Below are 18,419 nucleotides of genomic sequence, written 5' to 3' on the forward strand. Positions count from 1 at the left end.
GAAACAGGAACAGGGAAGGTGGGGGTGCTTCCGGTCTGGCTGCAGCTCTCTGCGTAGGATATTTATGTGTGCGTTTCAGTGAGTGGGCCTGGTATGCATGCATGTGGAGGACATGCACTGCCGGTGAGACTTTAGCCTTACGGCTCCCACATGATGAAAGAGTCTCAGTATTAACAAACAACGTAGGCGAGTGCTACACATTCTCATGCACACGTCAACAGGAGCAAGCAAAACTCACGGAGCTCGTAAAGGAAAAGCTTGTCTCTAAAAATGTACCAAAACAAGTCGGATTTAACAATCTGCTACAAGTTAACGTGCAACCAATTTTGGTTTTCAATTCTATATTTAACTTATAAACACTGTAATGTCAAAATGTCGAGACAGCTAAAACGCTGTCTGTGTGTTTTGACCATATTTTCATGTCAATTTTAAAAATATTAATAAATTAGCCCAGAAAATGTAGATATTTTCTGGACTAATTGTCCTGTTAGCTCAGTGTTTATGCTTGAAAGCTGCTCAAAACATTTTACGTCAGGAAATTGCAAAGGTGACTTATGATAGAGAAAGACACAAGATGAGACACTTTATTCAGAAACCCCCCGCCCTTCCTGAAGTTTAACTGGATATACAGTTGCTATATTGTTTCGGCCAGGTCTCCAACAATAGCAGGTAACTGATATGTGTCCATGGCGATGTAGAAATATAACCTTTGTATATTTGCATGAGTGTATAATGTCTAATGTCTGCGACGCCTTTATCTGCAGGCTACCTTACACCAGGCACAATAGTTAAACCAGTTCCTACCACTCCCAGATATGTGTGTGTTTGTGGGGGTCAGTGGCCTAAAGGGCTGGAGAAGATGGGATCACCCTGTTGGCTAAACAAGCGCCAGCTTTGGAGGTATTTGTATGTTTATGTGTGAACTTTTTGTTGCATCTGTACAATGTTGAAACGATCAACAAGCGGGCAGGACGCTTAGACAGGACAGAGATCAAATATATTTACAAAAAGACAATAATAATTATTTATTTATTTTTTAGAAATGTGTGAAAAATTGTTTCGACCGAAAGAAGATTTAAACTCAATTTTGGAAAAATCCAAAGAAGATGAGAGAATCCATTGTTGATAATCTACTTACCGTAAAGAGTCTGTTTCTCCACAGCAGCCTCAGCAACATTGCATCTCTTCCTACCAGCATGTTTCCTTTAGCAAGCATAAGGGCGTGAAAACTGAACAGTTTGAATTATCTCTCCTGCGCATCATTGATGTAGGACAATAGACTGCTTCACTAAAAATCTTCCAGCGTTACTTTCCTCTGCTTCTGATACTTTGGCATAAACAATTTAATTTGAGAAGATTTGCTTGGACATGTTAAAATACTTTACTAGGTAAAAACAAAAAACAAAAAACTCTGAGATGCTACAAATATGAGACATAGTACAGATGTATGATAAATTTGAGTCACTGCTTTGGATTTCCATGACTACAGAAGCATTCATCCAATCACAGCATTACTTGTTTCCACGCTATGCAACGCATACACTCTATCTGTGCTGGGGAAACAGTGCGACAGCATCTTAACTTGAGGCCTTTCCACTTTTATTCTTAACCCAAAGGTTCAAGCTGTATTGCATCTGTTTTTAAAGTGCCAGTAAATTTAGAAATAACTACTGCAGAAACTCTTTGCGCCTTAAGACTTCACACTTTGTAAGCTCTGGCAGCACTTGAGCTAATACTCTTTAACAATATTTGCCCAGCCAACTGTGTGGTTCTCACTTCATTTTAGCTACAACCTTCAATTTCAAATTGTTTACATCATGCCAAGCCATTTGCACTCATGCTTGCTGTGACTCTGGTCTGGAAAAATGCATGGAATTATGAGTGGGGCATTGAGCTACGACAATGCCCTCTTCATTGCCTTGTGCCCGTTCTAACTAACCATCTCCTTATGACCAGCTGAATGGAATACCTTTCTCAGCACAACGGCTGTCTTGGTCCATGTCAAACAGATAATTGGTCATTTGATGGCTGCAGGTCAGAGGTAAAAAAAAAATGCCTTACATATTTGAGAGCTTCTGAGTTTTTAGGCGTATATGTTGATTGTCTCAGTATGAACTATGCGCCAGTGGAAGTTTGATACGTTGACAGGAGTACTCCATCACAATGCCACGAGAAAAAACATGCGAACGTTTAATTACATGTTCAATTATTGTTGGCCAATAAAACATTCAAAGAAATTTTCTAACTCTTGTGATTTCTGTGTTAGTTGCTCATTTAACAAACTTTTTTTCTTTTTTAAACAATGCTTAACGATGATTAGCATATTATGTACTTTCATTTAGCTGCTCAGTTTTTCTTGACTTTGAGTATTGATTTCACTCAGTCTTGTTTATGCCTTTCTAATCAGATTTGCCAGCTTTCCCCCCCCTCTTTTATTACAAGTGCACAGCCATGTTCATCTGGTGCTGATTGTGGCTCTGTGTTTAGCAAACAAACCATTTCTGCTATGAACAAGAACGACAGAAGGAGCTGCCAGAAGACATGTTTGTGCAGTGGCTGGTCATGTGTGTCAGCAAAAAACAGACAGCAATTGATGTCGAAGCGCAGATATGAAAGTTTTTAAAGAGACAAAATCTATGTTTCCATGTTGGTTGCTTTGCTTTATCATGATTGCACTTTGAAAGAATGCCAACCCTTTGTCCTCTAAGAAATGATGTGCCTCAACAGAACTTTCATTAAAATGCCCATGGCAGCCCGCCCGCAGGGAACCGGGCCGGCTTTTCTATTCAAAACCAAACACTGAGCGCAATTCAAACAACACATCAATAGAAAGGAGTCCTTCCCAGGTAAACAAGAATAAGAGAAAAATGCAAACAAAGAAGTCAAACACAGTGAAGTGAACTGCTTCCAACACGGAATCAGGAACTGACAGAAGAAGCAAAGGATTACAAAACATTAAGAACACGGTGTTAAAACCAAAACATTCAATTAATTAAAAAAAAAATCTTAGACAAGAGGGTAAAACAGAGTGGTGCATGTGTATAGTGGTGCAGTCTACCTATGTCTAATTTTCCCTCTCTATATTTTACATGTGGTTATTTTTTCTTTAGGAGATAAAGGAAAATTGGCCAAGGTTAATGTGAAAAATAACACTGAGAAAGGAAAGCTACAGCCTGCAAAAGACTTCAAACAACAGCGGAGGTTAACTTTTCAGCAGTTAGTGTTTGCAGAGTCTGCATTGCTCACAGATTTACTTGTGTGTATATATGCGCAGTATTACCAAGTATATAGGAGCCTTTAAATTGCTGTGTTTTCATTATTAATTTATTGTTCCACACATGGAACAGATACATTCAGTTAGCTGAACTATTCTTGTTTCCTGGCTTTTAATGAGACGCTGGCATCCAAGCCTTCAGCTTCAGTGACGCCTTGTCAGATCCTTCAATTGCCATGGCAGTCCTCTGTTATTTCTCCCAGGTTCTGTGTCAGTATGTGCCCCCTTCCCAAATACCCATATATTTGTCCTCAATAAGCATCCTCCATCATGACTGCGCTTCTCTTATCTCTTGGTGATTCAGACGCTTTGAGTCTCTGTTTTGACCTCAGAGCTGGATGCAATCTGACTGAGCTCAAGGTATTTTGCAAAGCAGACTGGGGTAAAAAAAAATTGTGATTGTATCTGTAAAAGACCTGAGGTAGACCCGACCTGCAGCAGAAGGTGGTTCTATTCAGGTAAGCTGATGACAACATATTTAGTTTTAAAAAGAGTTTAAAAAACTTAAAACCATGCATATTCTTTGATCCACTTCACAAAAGAGCACTGCTTTGTGGTGACCCACATCATAAAATCCACTGTCAAATAATAGCTTCCTGGGTGTAACGTGGCAAAACGCGAAAAAAAACATCAAGGGTATGAATCCTTCTGCAAGGCACTCTGTGTAGGATTACTATCATATTCCATTTCCTCCTTCCCCAGATCCTGCACTCTTCCTGAACCTTCATACCCTGCTTCTGACTTTCCATCCCCTTTTCATCTCTTTAATTTCCTCTTGTCTGCCTCGAACTGAACGTCTCTCTTCCTCCCCTCCCGGCCCTTTCTCCTTCCACATGTGAGGAAACACTTTTCCCACAAAAACCTCAAATACATTCACGCACACGCAAATTCATTTCCTAGAGTCACTCAGTTAAAGCAGAACTACTGCTCAGTTAAACCATCATTGGATTGTGTGTCCTCATATCCCGCCGTTACGCACTCACGCACAGCTCCCGAGCCCAGATCCAACCAGAGACCACACCCTGCTTCAGGTCTCAAGCCCTCCCACACGCGCTCGCGACAGCCGGGGTCAGAGAGCGCGAGCCTATTGGACTTTTTTGGGGGTCTGTTTTTGAGGAGTGGGCTTCGAGTAAAGATTCCTGCTGTGTGTAGCTTTTGGAGGCAGTTTTCTTTCTCTAACACGTCTCTTTCCTTTTTTTCTGGAAACTTTACCCAAATTTGCTTCCTCCACGTCCCAAACTCGGTGAGTAAACTTAAAATTGGTTATGCTTGGTTTACTGAAATGTTGAGCAAAATTGGGCACGTTTTGCGTGCAATTCTCAGTTTATTCAGATATAAAGTTGAGTTTTTCAAATTCTTTGAGAGAAACTTGCGCTCTAAACTTAGTAATCCATCTATTTTGTAAAGGTTTATTGTCATGTTTGGACTCTTGAAAAGTCCCTTTCTGTCCATTTCGCCCGCGGATATTTTTGTTAAGCTCGTAACTGAGGCTCTCAAGATGAAAGGGGCGTTGTCAGTGTGTGTGTGTGTGTGTGTGTGTGTGTGCGTGTGTGTGTGTGTGTGTGTGTGTGTGTGTGTCTTTTAGGGAAACGTAGCCCAAAGTGAATTAATGTCTGGTGCGTTGGGAAGGAAGAGAAAGCTTTTTTTTTCTTTTTTTCTTAAGTTGATGCAGGAAATTTGCAGGTTCCTCAGCAACTCAAAGTGGCAGACGTTTCGATTTTTTAGATTAGTTTAATCAAAAGTAGTTTATTTCTATCGAAGTTTTCTAAGTTTATTCTTGTGACACATTTAAAACATTGTTTTGTCCAAAGTATCCACAATTTAAATAATCAATAACGCAATCAGCAAATATAAACTACAGTAAAATACCTGCAAAATACATCAAGATACAATAACTCTTAAAAAAAGCACGATGATGCACAATAAAATAAATATGATTTTATTTAATTCATTATTTTAGGGGCTTGTTAAGTTTAACTCCGGTGATTAATGCCTTACTCATGACTAGTTGTGAAATTACCACTAGCATACATAAGTTATATAAAAGACCCATCTATAATGGAGTTGTTTTTGCACTGTGTCCCAATGCATAACGGTGCACGTCTTTCACTTTGTATGTGGCAGTCCATCACTATCGCAGTCTCCCGTTACTTAGGGCGCCCTCTTGTGGATAAAATGTATTTGAGACACAGCCTGGATCAGTAAAGATAGTCTCTGTAAAGCTAAATGTTGCCTTAATGTTACATGTTGTTGACATAAACCGAGTTGAAATTCTCATACAATAACATTGACTAAATTTAGCATGATTTACACAAACGTTAAAACGAATCTAATCACGTTTTTGAGACAGTGAGACAGTAATTTTTCCTCTGTTTCTGTTAACATAAAGTAGTGTATTGTTTGTTACTGTTATGATGACATTATTTATAATATTTCTTTATTGTTAATAGGATTTTGAAACAGAAAGTTTAAATGAACAACTGAATTTAGTCATTCCTTTATGCTATTCTGCTAATCACAGACTACACACAAGCGGAGGAGTGAGCTGCAGGTAAAAAAGATGGGTGGGACGTCCTTCGTGTCTCCTTTCCACTGAGGCATACATCAACTTTATGGTTAGGGAGGATGTAATGATATCACACATGGTCCATTGACTTGGAGACTGATAAACATCACTACTTGTGACCAACACAAGACTTATAGTGCCTTACATTTGCCGTCACACTAGAATGACGTCTAACTTTCTCTAGGATATCATTGGCAGACTTTAAAGTGAACTAATGGGTTGATTAAAAATTGGATTGATTCAAAACCATTTACCTTCTGATTGCTCACTGTCCTAACGTGCCGCTTAATTTAAAGTTCAGTTGCAAACACATGCAGATATTTTGTAAATTTCAGTGTGGACTTCAGCAACTTATGCAGAAAGAAAGATTGCTCAATTTAGACCTGTTGACTCCAGATGTGAGTTTCACACTGACACTGAACAGTGTTGGCTTACATCTACAAGAAGCACCTCAAACTTTCCTTAGATGGAAGAATAACTCAAGCAACCAATGAACATCACCTCAAAATCCAGAAAAAAGCACTTTACCCAACAGTTTCATTACATTTGCATCTTATCAAATTAAGTAAGTATTCAGTCCTAATTCTGTGGGTCATAGTTCTTTTTTAAGCACTTTCTTTTCTTCTAAACCTCTGAACCAGACACCTTCAAAATTTGAGTCCAGTATATTGCACTTTAACTGGTCCTCCTAGTGATCCCAACTTATGTGAGATAATTTAAAGCTCCACCTGTGTAGCTATGGACAGATTTCTCACCTGTCCCTTTATCATCCTCGCTCATAAGATAAGACATTGCATATTCCTTCCATCTCTGAATAATCGCTCTCAACAAGACTCTCACTCTCAAAGGGCATTTTAATGTTCCTCCAATCTACTGTTTTGTCCAAGACGTCCATTGTGATGGGAGGTGTTGGCATGTGAGAGCATCTGATAAGAGAAAGGTGTGAATTTGACAAATGGGATACTAAACACCCAGGTATGTAGAAGGCTGTAATCCTGGGCTGACAGACATATAGCCTCTGAACAAGTGTAGAGCATTTAGGGGAAGAACAAAGGCAGACAACGGGGGGATAATAAACAGGTGGAGATGGAGATGAAAGTAGAGTTCTTCTTTCTGTCTCACTATGCCATGTGGAAGTCATTACTCAAGGCTGTCACATGAGGAATGTAGGGGAAAAAGACACAGACACATAAAAGTCTGGTTGGCAATCGACTTGAAGGAATTCCTATGTCAGAGGGAGGTCTAAGCAGAGGAGGAAAACAGTTGTGTGTATTTATGTGTGTGGATTGTTTTTTTAGGCACCTTTTCAGCCATCAAGACTGTAACGGCTACATTACTCTAGTATTTACAGATCTACGCCAAGTAACTGTTTTATTTACGTTCATATACAGAAGCATGACATATCACTGGCTGTTGTTTTATGACTTAAAAAGAACACTGGCTGTAATTTTCTCTTAATCAGCTGTTCATCTGTTCAGTCGCTGCATGCTAGCTGTTTGTGGTGGTGGCTCTTGCATGCATGGTGCCTTCGGCCAGTGACTCCTTCTGTTGCCCTCCAACCAATTAAAACGCAGGAACTTATCTGAGGCTATAAGGTAGGATAAAATACGGTGCATTTACATTTACATCTACATCCCCTTTGAAATGCCACCCTGAGCAACTGCCGGTAAGGCTTATATCAAAAATTGCCACTGACTGTTATTATTTACAAACAGCTCATTTCATTGTAACGTATTAGTAAAAAAAAAAAAAAATCTTTGATTAAATTCCCTTAATTTTGTAATAAGAAATAGTTAATAATATGAATACACGGGGAGAAAGCTTTAGAATAATAATCAATCTTGTTTGGCTTGGTTCTTAAAAATTCTCTATTAATACTTCATCAGTTGAAGTATTAATTGTGATACTTCTCGATTTTTTTAAACTTCGTCCAGTACTGTCTGGAAGCTGGAGCCTAAAGGTTAAACGTCTTGTTTACTGTTTATTGTAAGAACATTAAGCATTAAATGTCAAGAAGTAAAACAGTTGTCCTTACTGAAAATAAACGAGGAGTGGAGTGAGGTTGCAGCTGAGGCTACGTGCAGAAAAAGAAAATAAATGGAAAGCCAAAGCGTTTTTTCCATCGCTGTATTGCACATTAAGACTTCTTAGAAAGTGGCAAAATACCTTTAAAGATCAAACATCTCGAGGCATTACCAGCATTTTTAGGTTTTCACATATTTTATATGTAATCTCAATCGTCTAAGACTAATAACTACTGAGTAGTAGTATTCTAAGAGAGAACAACACTCTTCACCATCTTATGAAGATTTCATAAAATTAAATATGGAAACTCTTTTTTTCTACATTAATAGTACTAATGAAGTCAGGATATGTATGGCAAGGCAAGTATGAAAATAATGACCTTCTATGTCTGGATACATGTGTAAAAAATAAAAATGAATTTGGAAAAATATTTTGATATTTAGGCTTCATACATTTACAGTAAACTTTTGTAATCACACTTCATGTATGAAGAAATCTGAAGCACTGATGTGCTAGAAGCTGGAGTTGTGAAATCTGCAATTCCTAAACAAATTGAAAGAAGGTTCTTCACTTAACTAAGCTTGTCTTTTAATATGGCACAATCAAGTTGACATATTACGGAAAATTTGGTCTAGAAATTGTGCCTATCCTGTGGTCACATCCTCTGGACGGACTGTTAAATCTTTGTCCAGAGAAAAGTAAGTGTTTTACCATCTGTCATGCAGTTCAGAAAACCTTTTCCTCTTTTTAGAGGAAAAGGTTCAAGCACTTACTTGCCTCTTCTACTCTTATTGTGGTCTATTCCACAAAAAAGTGTTAGAAATTACATGCATTAAACCGCTTTTTACCTATAACTCTGCAGCTTTGTGTGTGTATATGCTTTCTTGCGAGCTTTTTCGTGTACTTCCTTTTTTTGTGTACTTTTTTGTTAGCTAATACAGACAGCATTGTCTGTATTAGCTAACTTTTTTGTGCAAGTTAGCTAATACAGACAAGCTAACTTATCTGTATTAGCTTGTTGGAGATGGGAAGTGCCTTTTGTATTTTATCCAACAGTCAATCACCATGGCTGCTGATGCTATAAAAATGTACTGATGACGATGAAAAATTACACAGGCTATGTCTGAGAAAGAAAAAAAACTGTTGGAAGTATTTTTCAGTTTTAATAATGTTTCCACCTCGGCTGTATAAAAGCCATTGCACCCTTCTTTGCTTTGCCAGTGGATTCTATTGTTTAGAATCAGCTCTGTGTGGCCTAAAGGTGAAACACTATGGAGCAGATGCTTGTTTCTAAAAGAAGGCGCGGGAGCCGACTTGGAGTAACCGAGATTGATCAGTTTTACCCAAGACTTGACAGCTCAGTTATAGTCCCAGTGAGTGCAGATAACAAAGTCAGCCCAGCTGGTAAATAACAAAGCAGCTTAATTATCTCAGAAACTTGTGTTTAACAGAAAGTGTGGTTCGGCGCAGCCCACAGATTATAGCGTACCGTCACATTCTTGTGGTCGCAGCTCGCTGCCTTGCTCTCTTGGATGTTGTAGTAGTTGCTGACTGTAACTCTGGTGCTGTGTATGTTATGGCCTTCAGAGCTCTGAAGACTGTTACGTTTCTACTTGCAATAACAATTCTGCAGTTATTGTCGAGGAAATTGTTAAATATGCTACTTTTAGATCTAATGAGCGCGCCTTAACTGCAAAGGCTAAAAATAGAAAACAAAAAACACGAGTGACCAATTCTTGAGCCAGTGAATGAATGGTCTTTTCCTTTCAAGTAGTCTCATGTTCGTTTCTTTACTCTTTCTTTAATTATTATTAATATTATTATTATTATTATTATTATTATTATTATTATTATTGAATCTGTAAGTGATTACTTCCAACCTAATTGTTTCAGTTTTAATATATTGCAATGCTCAGATTAAATGTATTTTTATAACACATTTCCTTCTATAAAGCATGCTGCCAAATCTTATTTAGCAAAATAATTTACCCTATTGATAGACGTTAACCAATTAGTTGTGTTTAATGAGACTGACATTTTTAAATCGTAATCACAGTTCAGTAATTAACTACTCCTTTAAATGGTTCACTGTTTATGAGTTATTTTCTTTTCCTACACATATAAATTTATTTATTTTTCCTAGTTGGAGAGTAGTAATCTCTAATGTATCTCTGCTGAACTGCATTTTATGAAGTTATATAATTTTTAGTTACAAAAATCTAAATTAGATTTATATTTCCCTTGATGTTAATTTTCACCTCTGTTGTTTGGGAAGAGTTTGGATTAAACAACTCGGATTTTTTTTTTTTTTAGTTTCCAGTCTTCCCAAATTATATATTGCTAACTAATAATCCTTAAAGTAATACAACTATCCTTTAGAAAAAACCTTGAATGTTAAGTTGACTTCCACTAACATTAAAAATAAAGCAAAATAATTCAAAAGAATAACTTAAATGTATTTAAGGCTATATGCAAAACAGACATGATGGAGATTTTTAAATTCCAAGTTAAAAGAGAAAAGTATATTTTTGGTCTTTTATACTTCAGTCACTCATTTAGATAGCAGGAGTGAGAGAAACACAGAGGAAGGACAGAGACAGGAAGAGTGGGACACTGAGAGAGACAGGGGAGTGAGACTCAGCAGCCCAGTTAAGTCTGTGGCTTTGTGTTTTATGAAAGGAGTAAAAAAAAGGACTTTAAAAGTCAGCATTTTCCACCAGGCAAGAGAATCAGCCGACACACACACACACACACACACACACGCACACGCACCCCCCCACACACACACACGCAAACTTGTACTCAAATACTGAGTCCCCCAGCCTCCTATTATAAGGCTGAGTGGAGAGGAGGAATGGCTGCATGTGTGCCTGCTTCCAGTTGTATGTGTTAGCGCGTTCAGTTGGTTGAAGTTTATCTGTCTCTGTGGTTCTTTATATTTGGCTCCAAAAAGTCGGAGTTTCCAAACATCACATGCAGCGAACGCTATCTCATCCAGTACAAAATTAGCTCAGAAATTGTGCTCAAGTTAAAGTGACCTCCATTATAAAGCACTAATTTATGTCTGTCCCTTTCTTATTTCAGCTGCATAACTTTACAGGCTACATGTTGATTAGATCTGGTAAATCAAAAGCTCTGATTCTACTTTTATAACCCCCCAGTGTTTTGCCCCCCCTTACCCCCACATGCCTCCTGAAAAATGATGTTACAGGGAAAAGACTAGCTTGCAGAAATCAGCACACAAGAATCAAATGAATGGCTCATTAACAGGCCAGGTATTTCAATCATTAGATTCAAGTGCATTGGATTAGGAATCCATTTAAAGTTGCACTCCAGTGGCTTGTTAACACGGGTTGGAGACCTGTGATGTAGAACATGGAGGACAGAGGCAATTCAGGATTAATGTTAGACACTTCAGCCCAAAGTGATTCATTTTGAATTAAAAATATTTAAAAAAATTGCTCAGCGTCACCGTGACACTTGGAAATGGGAGGTCAGACATTTGTTTTTGTGTCATACAAATAGGACTTGACATTTAAAGTTTACATTCTTAACATTTACATAATCACGCCAAGTCATTGACAGGCTTTGATGTCCGCTCCACTCCATGCTGGTTTGGCTGTTGAATCATCTAAAACTCCTTCTTTTTTTGTTTGTTTATTTTGGTTCTTGGTAAACCAAAAATGTGTGTGTGTTTACACTCGTAACGCCCTTCTCCCTACCCTCCAATGGAAATCGTTTTCTTCTCTTCCTGCCTCCTTCTTTTTCCTCCTCTCTCTCCTGGTTAGTTAAGCCTTGGATGCCAATGGTGGATGTAGTCATCAGGCTTTTAAGGAAATTAGGATCAAATGCTTCTGGTGGTAGTTTGTGATACCCATAGCGGTAGTTTGTGAATTAGGACAGTTCCCCAGGCAGCATTAGAAAAGGGCGGGGTGAAGCAAGCTCAAGACAAAACTATAACTTATCTCTCAGTTGCATTTTCTATTGCTTTTATACCTGTGCTGCCAATTGGGAGTTGTTGCCTTTTACTTGCAGATGCTGGAAAGAAAGACGATTTTACATGCTTTGTGCCGAAGTGCAATGCATTTTATCCTGCCCCAGAATTGAACATTTTCCTCTTTTTTGATTGTTTAGGGGACATTAGAAGGACGGATATTTGCTATTCATGGAAGAATATGAACATCTGCCTCCAGACAAAGGAAATTAGATAAATAATTAAGTGAATACAAATGTAGAGCTTTGCAGCCTTTTATTCATGAATTATACCCATATGAAAACACACATATAAAACAGCCCATCACTCATTGCCAATGCTTTTGATCCCCCCCCCCCAACTCAAAGTGGGAGGTCCTATTCCACGCCACATCCCACAGCCACATGCACGACTGGCACACAAAAACGGCGGCTGGCTTCCTGTTGGTGGAGAGAGCTTGTTTTTCATTGTAGCTCCATTTTGGCAGACGAGACTAATTCCACTACTGTCTGGCTCTGTGTTTTTGAGTGTGTGTCTGAGCTTCACACATGTGCCTTTAATTTTGTTTGGGTCTCTGCCTCCACAGCTTCAAAGTGTTATTGGGAGGCTGTCTCTGAAGTCAGATTGCGTAAACTTGTCCGGTATAATTGCCACATTGATAGAGCTTGATGTGTGACACAGTACACAGAAGACAGACAGCAGTTGTGATCGTTATATTTATGATGTTCTTAATCTACAGCCATGTAATGTTTTTAACCCACCTATAAGCTTAAAGCAATGCTGTAAAAGTGACCAAAGTCAGTGAATGTACTGACTTGTGTCCAGTGAGGATGCTCACTGGACAGGAAACACTGGATGAAATGTTACTCCCAATAGATATGAACATAAACAGCTCTTCTGCAGAGCTCAGCCCCTTTCAGTAGCTTCATTTATAAGGTCACTTGCCTGGTCGCTTGTTGTACAGCGTAAATGACAGATCGCTCATTTGGTTACATAATCACTTCATGACCAGTGTATGCAGTGAATCTCAACATTGTTCAGACCATAATCAGATTTAGTTAATACTTTACTCAGTAATCTGTGGAAAAGATGATCTAATTAGCATTACAGCAATCAAAGCCTTCCTATGATCGCTGACCAGCTTTTTGCCTCGCAACATTGCTTTATTCTGTTTGGCATATAGCTGGAGACGGCTCCTGTCACTCTGACTCTTTCTGTGACGTCTTACTTAGGAATTATAGGAACAGCACTGCTTGAGTTTTGAAACCAAAACTTTTTAAATCCTTGGTACAACTTGGCCTGTGTCAATGCTCAACATTGGACTTCTAAAAGGCGTTCAGATCAGTATCACTTGAAAGCTAGAGATAGATAGACAGCTTTCAAGTAGGGATGCACTGATCAATTGGCCACGATTTTCTTAATTTTGGGAGATCTGCCGATACTTACATGTGAAGATGATATTATCCACTGATCTTATCCACCTCGGCAAAGGTGTAAAAATCAACTACTGTCCTCTTTTGCTCTGCTGTCAGAGAGGGTTGACTGACAGATCCACCCACCAGGTCATGTCTGCACATGTGCAGCTAATAATAGTAAGACCTCTGTTGGCAACTCAGCGATTTTCTTGCTATAAGTAGCAACATTTCAGACCAAAAAACTGCAGGTGCTTACATGTTCAGTACAAGCATGTATCTCTTCTTGCTCCAAAGATGTCTTGCAAATAATTTATTTCCTGACTTCACTGTTTTCTTCAAGGGAACTTCTTCTTTTAAAATTGTTTCTGAATTGATTGGCGTAACTTGGTCCTAAAACAGAATGAGGTCGTCTGTGCGTCGCTACTGCATGAAATAAGCTGCTGTGATGAAAGTTGAGAGCCCGGCGTGAATAAAGGAAGAGCCAAGAGGCCTGTTCAATTAATGTCTGTTTAAAGAGACTCTCTGTCCCTTGTAATTCACATTGTTTCATTTCAGATTGATCATCGTGTTTAAAAACAAATTTGATTTTCAGTTAATAACTTCAGATTTAGATGTTATAAAACATAATAGGATAGCAGACATGGATAAAGACTGAACGTTTGACTTGGATTGAGTTTTTATTCCTATCATAGAAATAGGAATCCACCTGATATGATCACTTCATATAATCAAACAATAACATTTTAGAAGTGTGGTCAGTCAAATAACCACACGCTTTCTGCCAACTGTCTGCTTTTCTCATGTGCTGGCTTTAAACTTATACACCTTGAGCCATTCCATGATTTATTACACAACAACCACAAACTTTGATGTATTTCATCAAGTTTTTAGTGTAATAGAATAACACAAATTGATTGATAAATGGAGAATAAATTATATACAAAATTTTCAATGTTTCTGACAAATAAGATCAAAACATTCTGTATTTGCTCTTTTACCCCAAATAAAATTCAGTCCAACTAGCCTCCTCAAACATCTCACTGACCACTGTTCGAGTCATCATCTGAAAATGGAAAGACATAGCGGTCAAAATAAACTGGCAAGATCATTCATCAGAGAAGCACCCAGGAGGCTAATGGTAACTCTAGCTCCTTTGGGCGAATCTGGACAACTAATAGTTTCGCATTCCACAAATCTAACCTTCTATTTGAAAATGGCATGAAGAAAGCCACTGCTGAAAGAAAGCTGTAAGGATCCCTATTTAAAGTTTACCACATCAATGTAGGGGACACAGAAAAGGTGAGAAAAACATTATGTAACTTTTATGTTACGTGTGGAGGGTTCACAAACATATTAAGTTTAATGGTTGCCCTGTGACAAGTTCTATTAATGCTACAGTACTATAATATAGTGTAAGAATATAATAAGATAGTTTAAGCTTCAGGACAGCTATAGCTTCTTGCATGGATTAAAAGGAAATAAAAGCAGAGAATTCATATCTAAATGACTGATGACATATGGGTTATGCTGATTTCTGTAGCCAAATACTGCGGTCTTTTACTTTTGTTGTAATGACACAGAGACCCTGGGGACTCTTCAAGCAACAAACGGAAGAATAATCTGTGATCTGAAACAACACGTTGTCTGCACTTCATATACAATTTGTAGATTCAATTTGACTGAGCTGAAGAGTTGTTCTGTGTATACATTTCATGCCGTTGTCCTCCGTAGTACAGAATTGTGTATCTGGAGTTTTTGCTTCTGTCAACAATTCATTGTCTGAATTAAGGCCTTGAAATAAACACTCCCACTCATTGCAGATGTATATACTAACAAGCTCAGCATCTCAGACACAGGCTCAGAGGCAGACACAACACAAACATTTCTCTGTAATTTCAAGGGGAGACTTTGAGACGACAATTATTTTCTTTTTTTCTTTTTGTTTTATTACCACTGCGTTTTTCTCAGATGTTTGCAAAAGCTGAATGTTGGGAATTGGCTCCAGATGTGTTGAAAGCTATGCACATTAATGCTGCTTTCTTCACCTCTCATTTAGTTTAAAGTTAGCACACATAAAAAGACATAATGGTTGAATTTATTCTTATGTGTTGTTTGTGAGAAAAATCTAAATTCCTTTCAGGAGTTTCTCATGAACTTTTTTTTGCGAGAGTGGCCTACAGTGAGAATCTATATTTCACAGTTATAGTTCAAATAACTACAGAAATGAATCTTTACAGGCTTTTTTTTCCACCTCTGACAGATTTTGATCCAGTCTTCACCCTCATCCTGCAGCCCAGCCTGTGTGCCCTAAAGCACAAGCATTCAGAAGTAGCCCTACCCGAAGCATCGACGTACATCGTACAGTTTCCAGCCAGTGAAGAACCAACCAGCTCCTGAAACAACCCACAGGCCTTCCAGCTGGAAACCAAAGAGAGACGGACACTACAGTGCACTAGAGAGTCAGACTAACAGGAGAGTCATGTTGATCATCTTAGCCTTCATCATCCTCTTCCACCTGGCTTCAGCCATCTTGCTGTTTGTTGCTACAATTCACAATGTAAGCACAGAACAATGATCTATCTATGTCTTCCACACGCAGCGTTTCAAGATGTGCTTTTTAATCTTGTCAACCTATCCCTCCCTGATAAAGGCATGGTGGGTGGTGTCGCCTCCCGGTCGTGAAGTAATCTATTCCGACTTGTGGTACACCTGTAACAGCACCTGCTACATTGTGGAGAACAGTCACTCTACCGAAGCTGGTAATATGAAATACCAACTCTGTGTTCCTGACACATGTTTGAGCTCATTTAAAGCTCACTTTCACTTTTTTTCTCCCCCCCCTCAGTTTATCTACAGGCAGTTCAGGCTACGATCATCCTGGCAACCATTTTGTGCTGCGTCAGCTTCTTTGTCTTCATGCTTCAGCTGTTCAGCATCCAACAGGGAGAGAGATTCATTTTCACAGCTGCTATCCAGTTGCTTGCCTGTACGTAAGACACACGTGCTATCACTTTGCCAACGTGATGTTGTCGACTGCAAACTGCTACCACGGTTGGGTGTTGCTACCAAATAAGACCAGAGGTGGAACAAAATCCACTTCTTGCCACTAAATGAAATCTAGTACAGTCAGTGAATATTGGTGTTAAATTTATGGAATAGAATCCACTTGTGTGAAATGTATAGTTTGTGAATACCTTACCAATGCCCATGCAGTTATGCAAAAATGTTAAGATGTACAGAATAATTTTGGAAAAAAAGGGACATTTGCTGTTAACCTTAAATAAAAAAGTAACATGATGTGTTCTTAGTTACTTAAAAAAAAACAATGTGGGTACCATTTAACATTTCAAAACTACATACTTGATTTACTTGAACATTCACTGAAGTCCCTGCTAGCTGACTTGTAACATTTTACTTTTTGTCTCTTCCTTCCAGCTCTATGTGTGATGATCTCTGTGTCCATCTACACAGCCGAGAGCAAGAACTTCCATGCAGGCAGTCTCAAAGATGGCTCCTACGGTTCCTCTTACATCGTGGCATGGGTTAGCTTTCCCATGACTCTCATCAGCGGCTTCATGTACCTGGTGCTCAGGAAACGTAAATAGATGTGACAGGGGAAGCAACAACATAGATAGGATTTTTGGATGTTCATGCATAACAACAAAGGGGCATTTTCACATTTTCTCTCCATCAGGTTTTTAGTATTTACATCTGGAACTTAAATCTCTTTTGCTAACACATTGTCTTCTTAATTTTTTATTTTTTTGCCAACCAATTCCATCAATTTTCACAAGAAAAGTGTAAAAATTCCTTTGACTGTGACGAAAGGGTTTACCAAAGGGCCCGTATTTTCAGTAAACTGCAACATTTTTGTGTACATATTTGAAGTGTATGTTTAATTCAGGTTACGTTTTAGCAGTAGAAATAAATAAGATATATTACTCAAAGCATAAAAGAAGTATAGTGAAGTCATAGCGAAAGTGTCACATTGTAGGATTTTGACGCTTGGTTTGTATCCTTTTTAAGCTAATTTGTGATTTCTTAAAGAAAGAGGAAGCAGTGATGTAGTGTGTTATTTGGGATTAAAATTGAACAAAACAGACAAACTTGAAATATGAATGAAGATTTTCTTTGTTACTGACTTTTGTCATAGCTTCTCTGAGAAGCTATTTATTGTTATAAACCACTGCTTATCTTGTATTTTTAAAATACTGAAGATTGAAGAAACATTTGTCTGGTCAAGCTATTTCCCTTTCAGAACAATATATTTCATTTATGCATATTAACCAATATGTGTATCAGTCTTGGGCTTCATGTTTATGTTTGAACATTTAAAGAAAGCTATTTGAAATTCATTGTGCTAATTTGTAATAGAGTTTAGACCACATAATCTAGGAAAGACTAAAATAAACAGGCCTGGGAGAATGGACATGAAAATGATTATGCTCTGCTGTCTCTAGCTGATACTTGAAAATGGATGGAACATTATGTTGTAGAGCAAGAATGTGAATTCATTTTGTTTCATTTCTACAGGTTTGTTAAAATTACAGCAAATCTCAACACTGAACAAAATTTTTTTTTTCATCTAAAAATCATAAACCTTAATCAGATGTCTTACTGGAACCAAATTTGACCTGGTTTTGTCATGAATTGTCTCTTATTAGAACCTCTATAGAAATACACAATTTCTTTCACCAGAAAAAGCTTTTTTGAAGTACTAACTTACGTTGCTTGAGCATTTCATATTGTTATATTTAACTTTTTAAGAGCTTATGTTAAACACGATTGTCAGTGTATAGAGTTTTCTTTTTCTGTTTCCTGTGGATGTGTAGTGCTGCAGAGCACTGTTTGCTGTTTTTATTCTGGCTTGTTTTTCATGTGGTTGTTTTTGACCTCAGTTGCAACATCTCCATCATCTATTGGACATCATGTTGTGTTTTTATGTATCACATAAAACTTTACTGACACCCAGTGGACAGTTTGGGAACTGCAACATTGTTTTTAAGGATACAGATATTTGTCCTTTCATCTTTTGAATATAAATTTTAATAAATGTTAATATTAATTCATCTTAAGCATTGATATGTTTCTGTATTTTTTTTTTCTTGTTCTCTGCTTTCCTGTCTACTACTACTACTACTACTACAACTACTAAAAAAATTTCAG

General features: G+C 38.0%; 1 protein-coding gene across 2 annotated transcripts; it reads left to right on the top strand.

The window, feature by feature from the left end:
- The first annotated feature begins 4,196 nt into the window (after nucleotides 1-4,196).
- emp2 (epithelial membrane protein 2) lies at nucleotides 4,197-18,328 on the top strand. 2 transcript variants are annotated; one of them, XM_088008237.1, is made up of 6 exons: nucleotides 4,197-4,517; nucleotides 7,303-7,435; nucleotides 15,514-15,810; nucleotides 15,904-16,012; nucleotides 16,099-16,239; nucleotides 16,689-18,328. In XM_088008237.1, the coding sequence occupies exons 3-6, from the start codon at nucleotides 15,733-15,735 to the stop codon at nucleotides 16,856-16,858; spliced, it is 498 nt and encodes a 165-aa protein (XP_087864363.1). In that variant the 5' UTR covers nucleotides 4,197-4,517; nucleotides 7,303-7,435; nucleotides 15,514-15,732; the 3' UTR covers nucleotides 16,859-18,328. The 2 variants fall into 2 exon arrangements, with proteins under 2 accessions (XP_087864363.1, XP_014827584.2); XM_014972098.2 differs by lacking the exon at nucleotides 7,303-7,435.
- Nucleotides 18,329-18,419: the final 91 nt, after the last annotated feature.

Source organism: Poecilia mexicana, unplaced genomic scaffold, assembly GCF_051168715.1.
Source record: "Poecilia mexicana isolate PSO_F unplaced genomic scaffold, ASM5116871v1 scaffold_8, whole genome shotgun sequence".
Taxonomy (NCBI): Eukaryota; Metazoa; Chordata; class Actinopteri; order Cyprinodontiformes; family Poeciliidae; genus Poecilia; species Poecilia mexicana.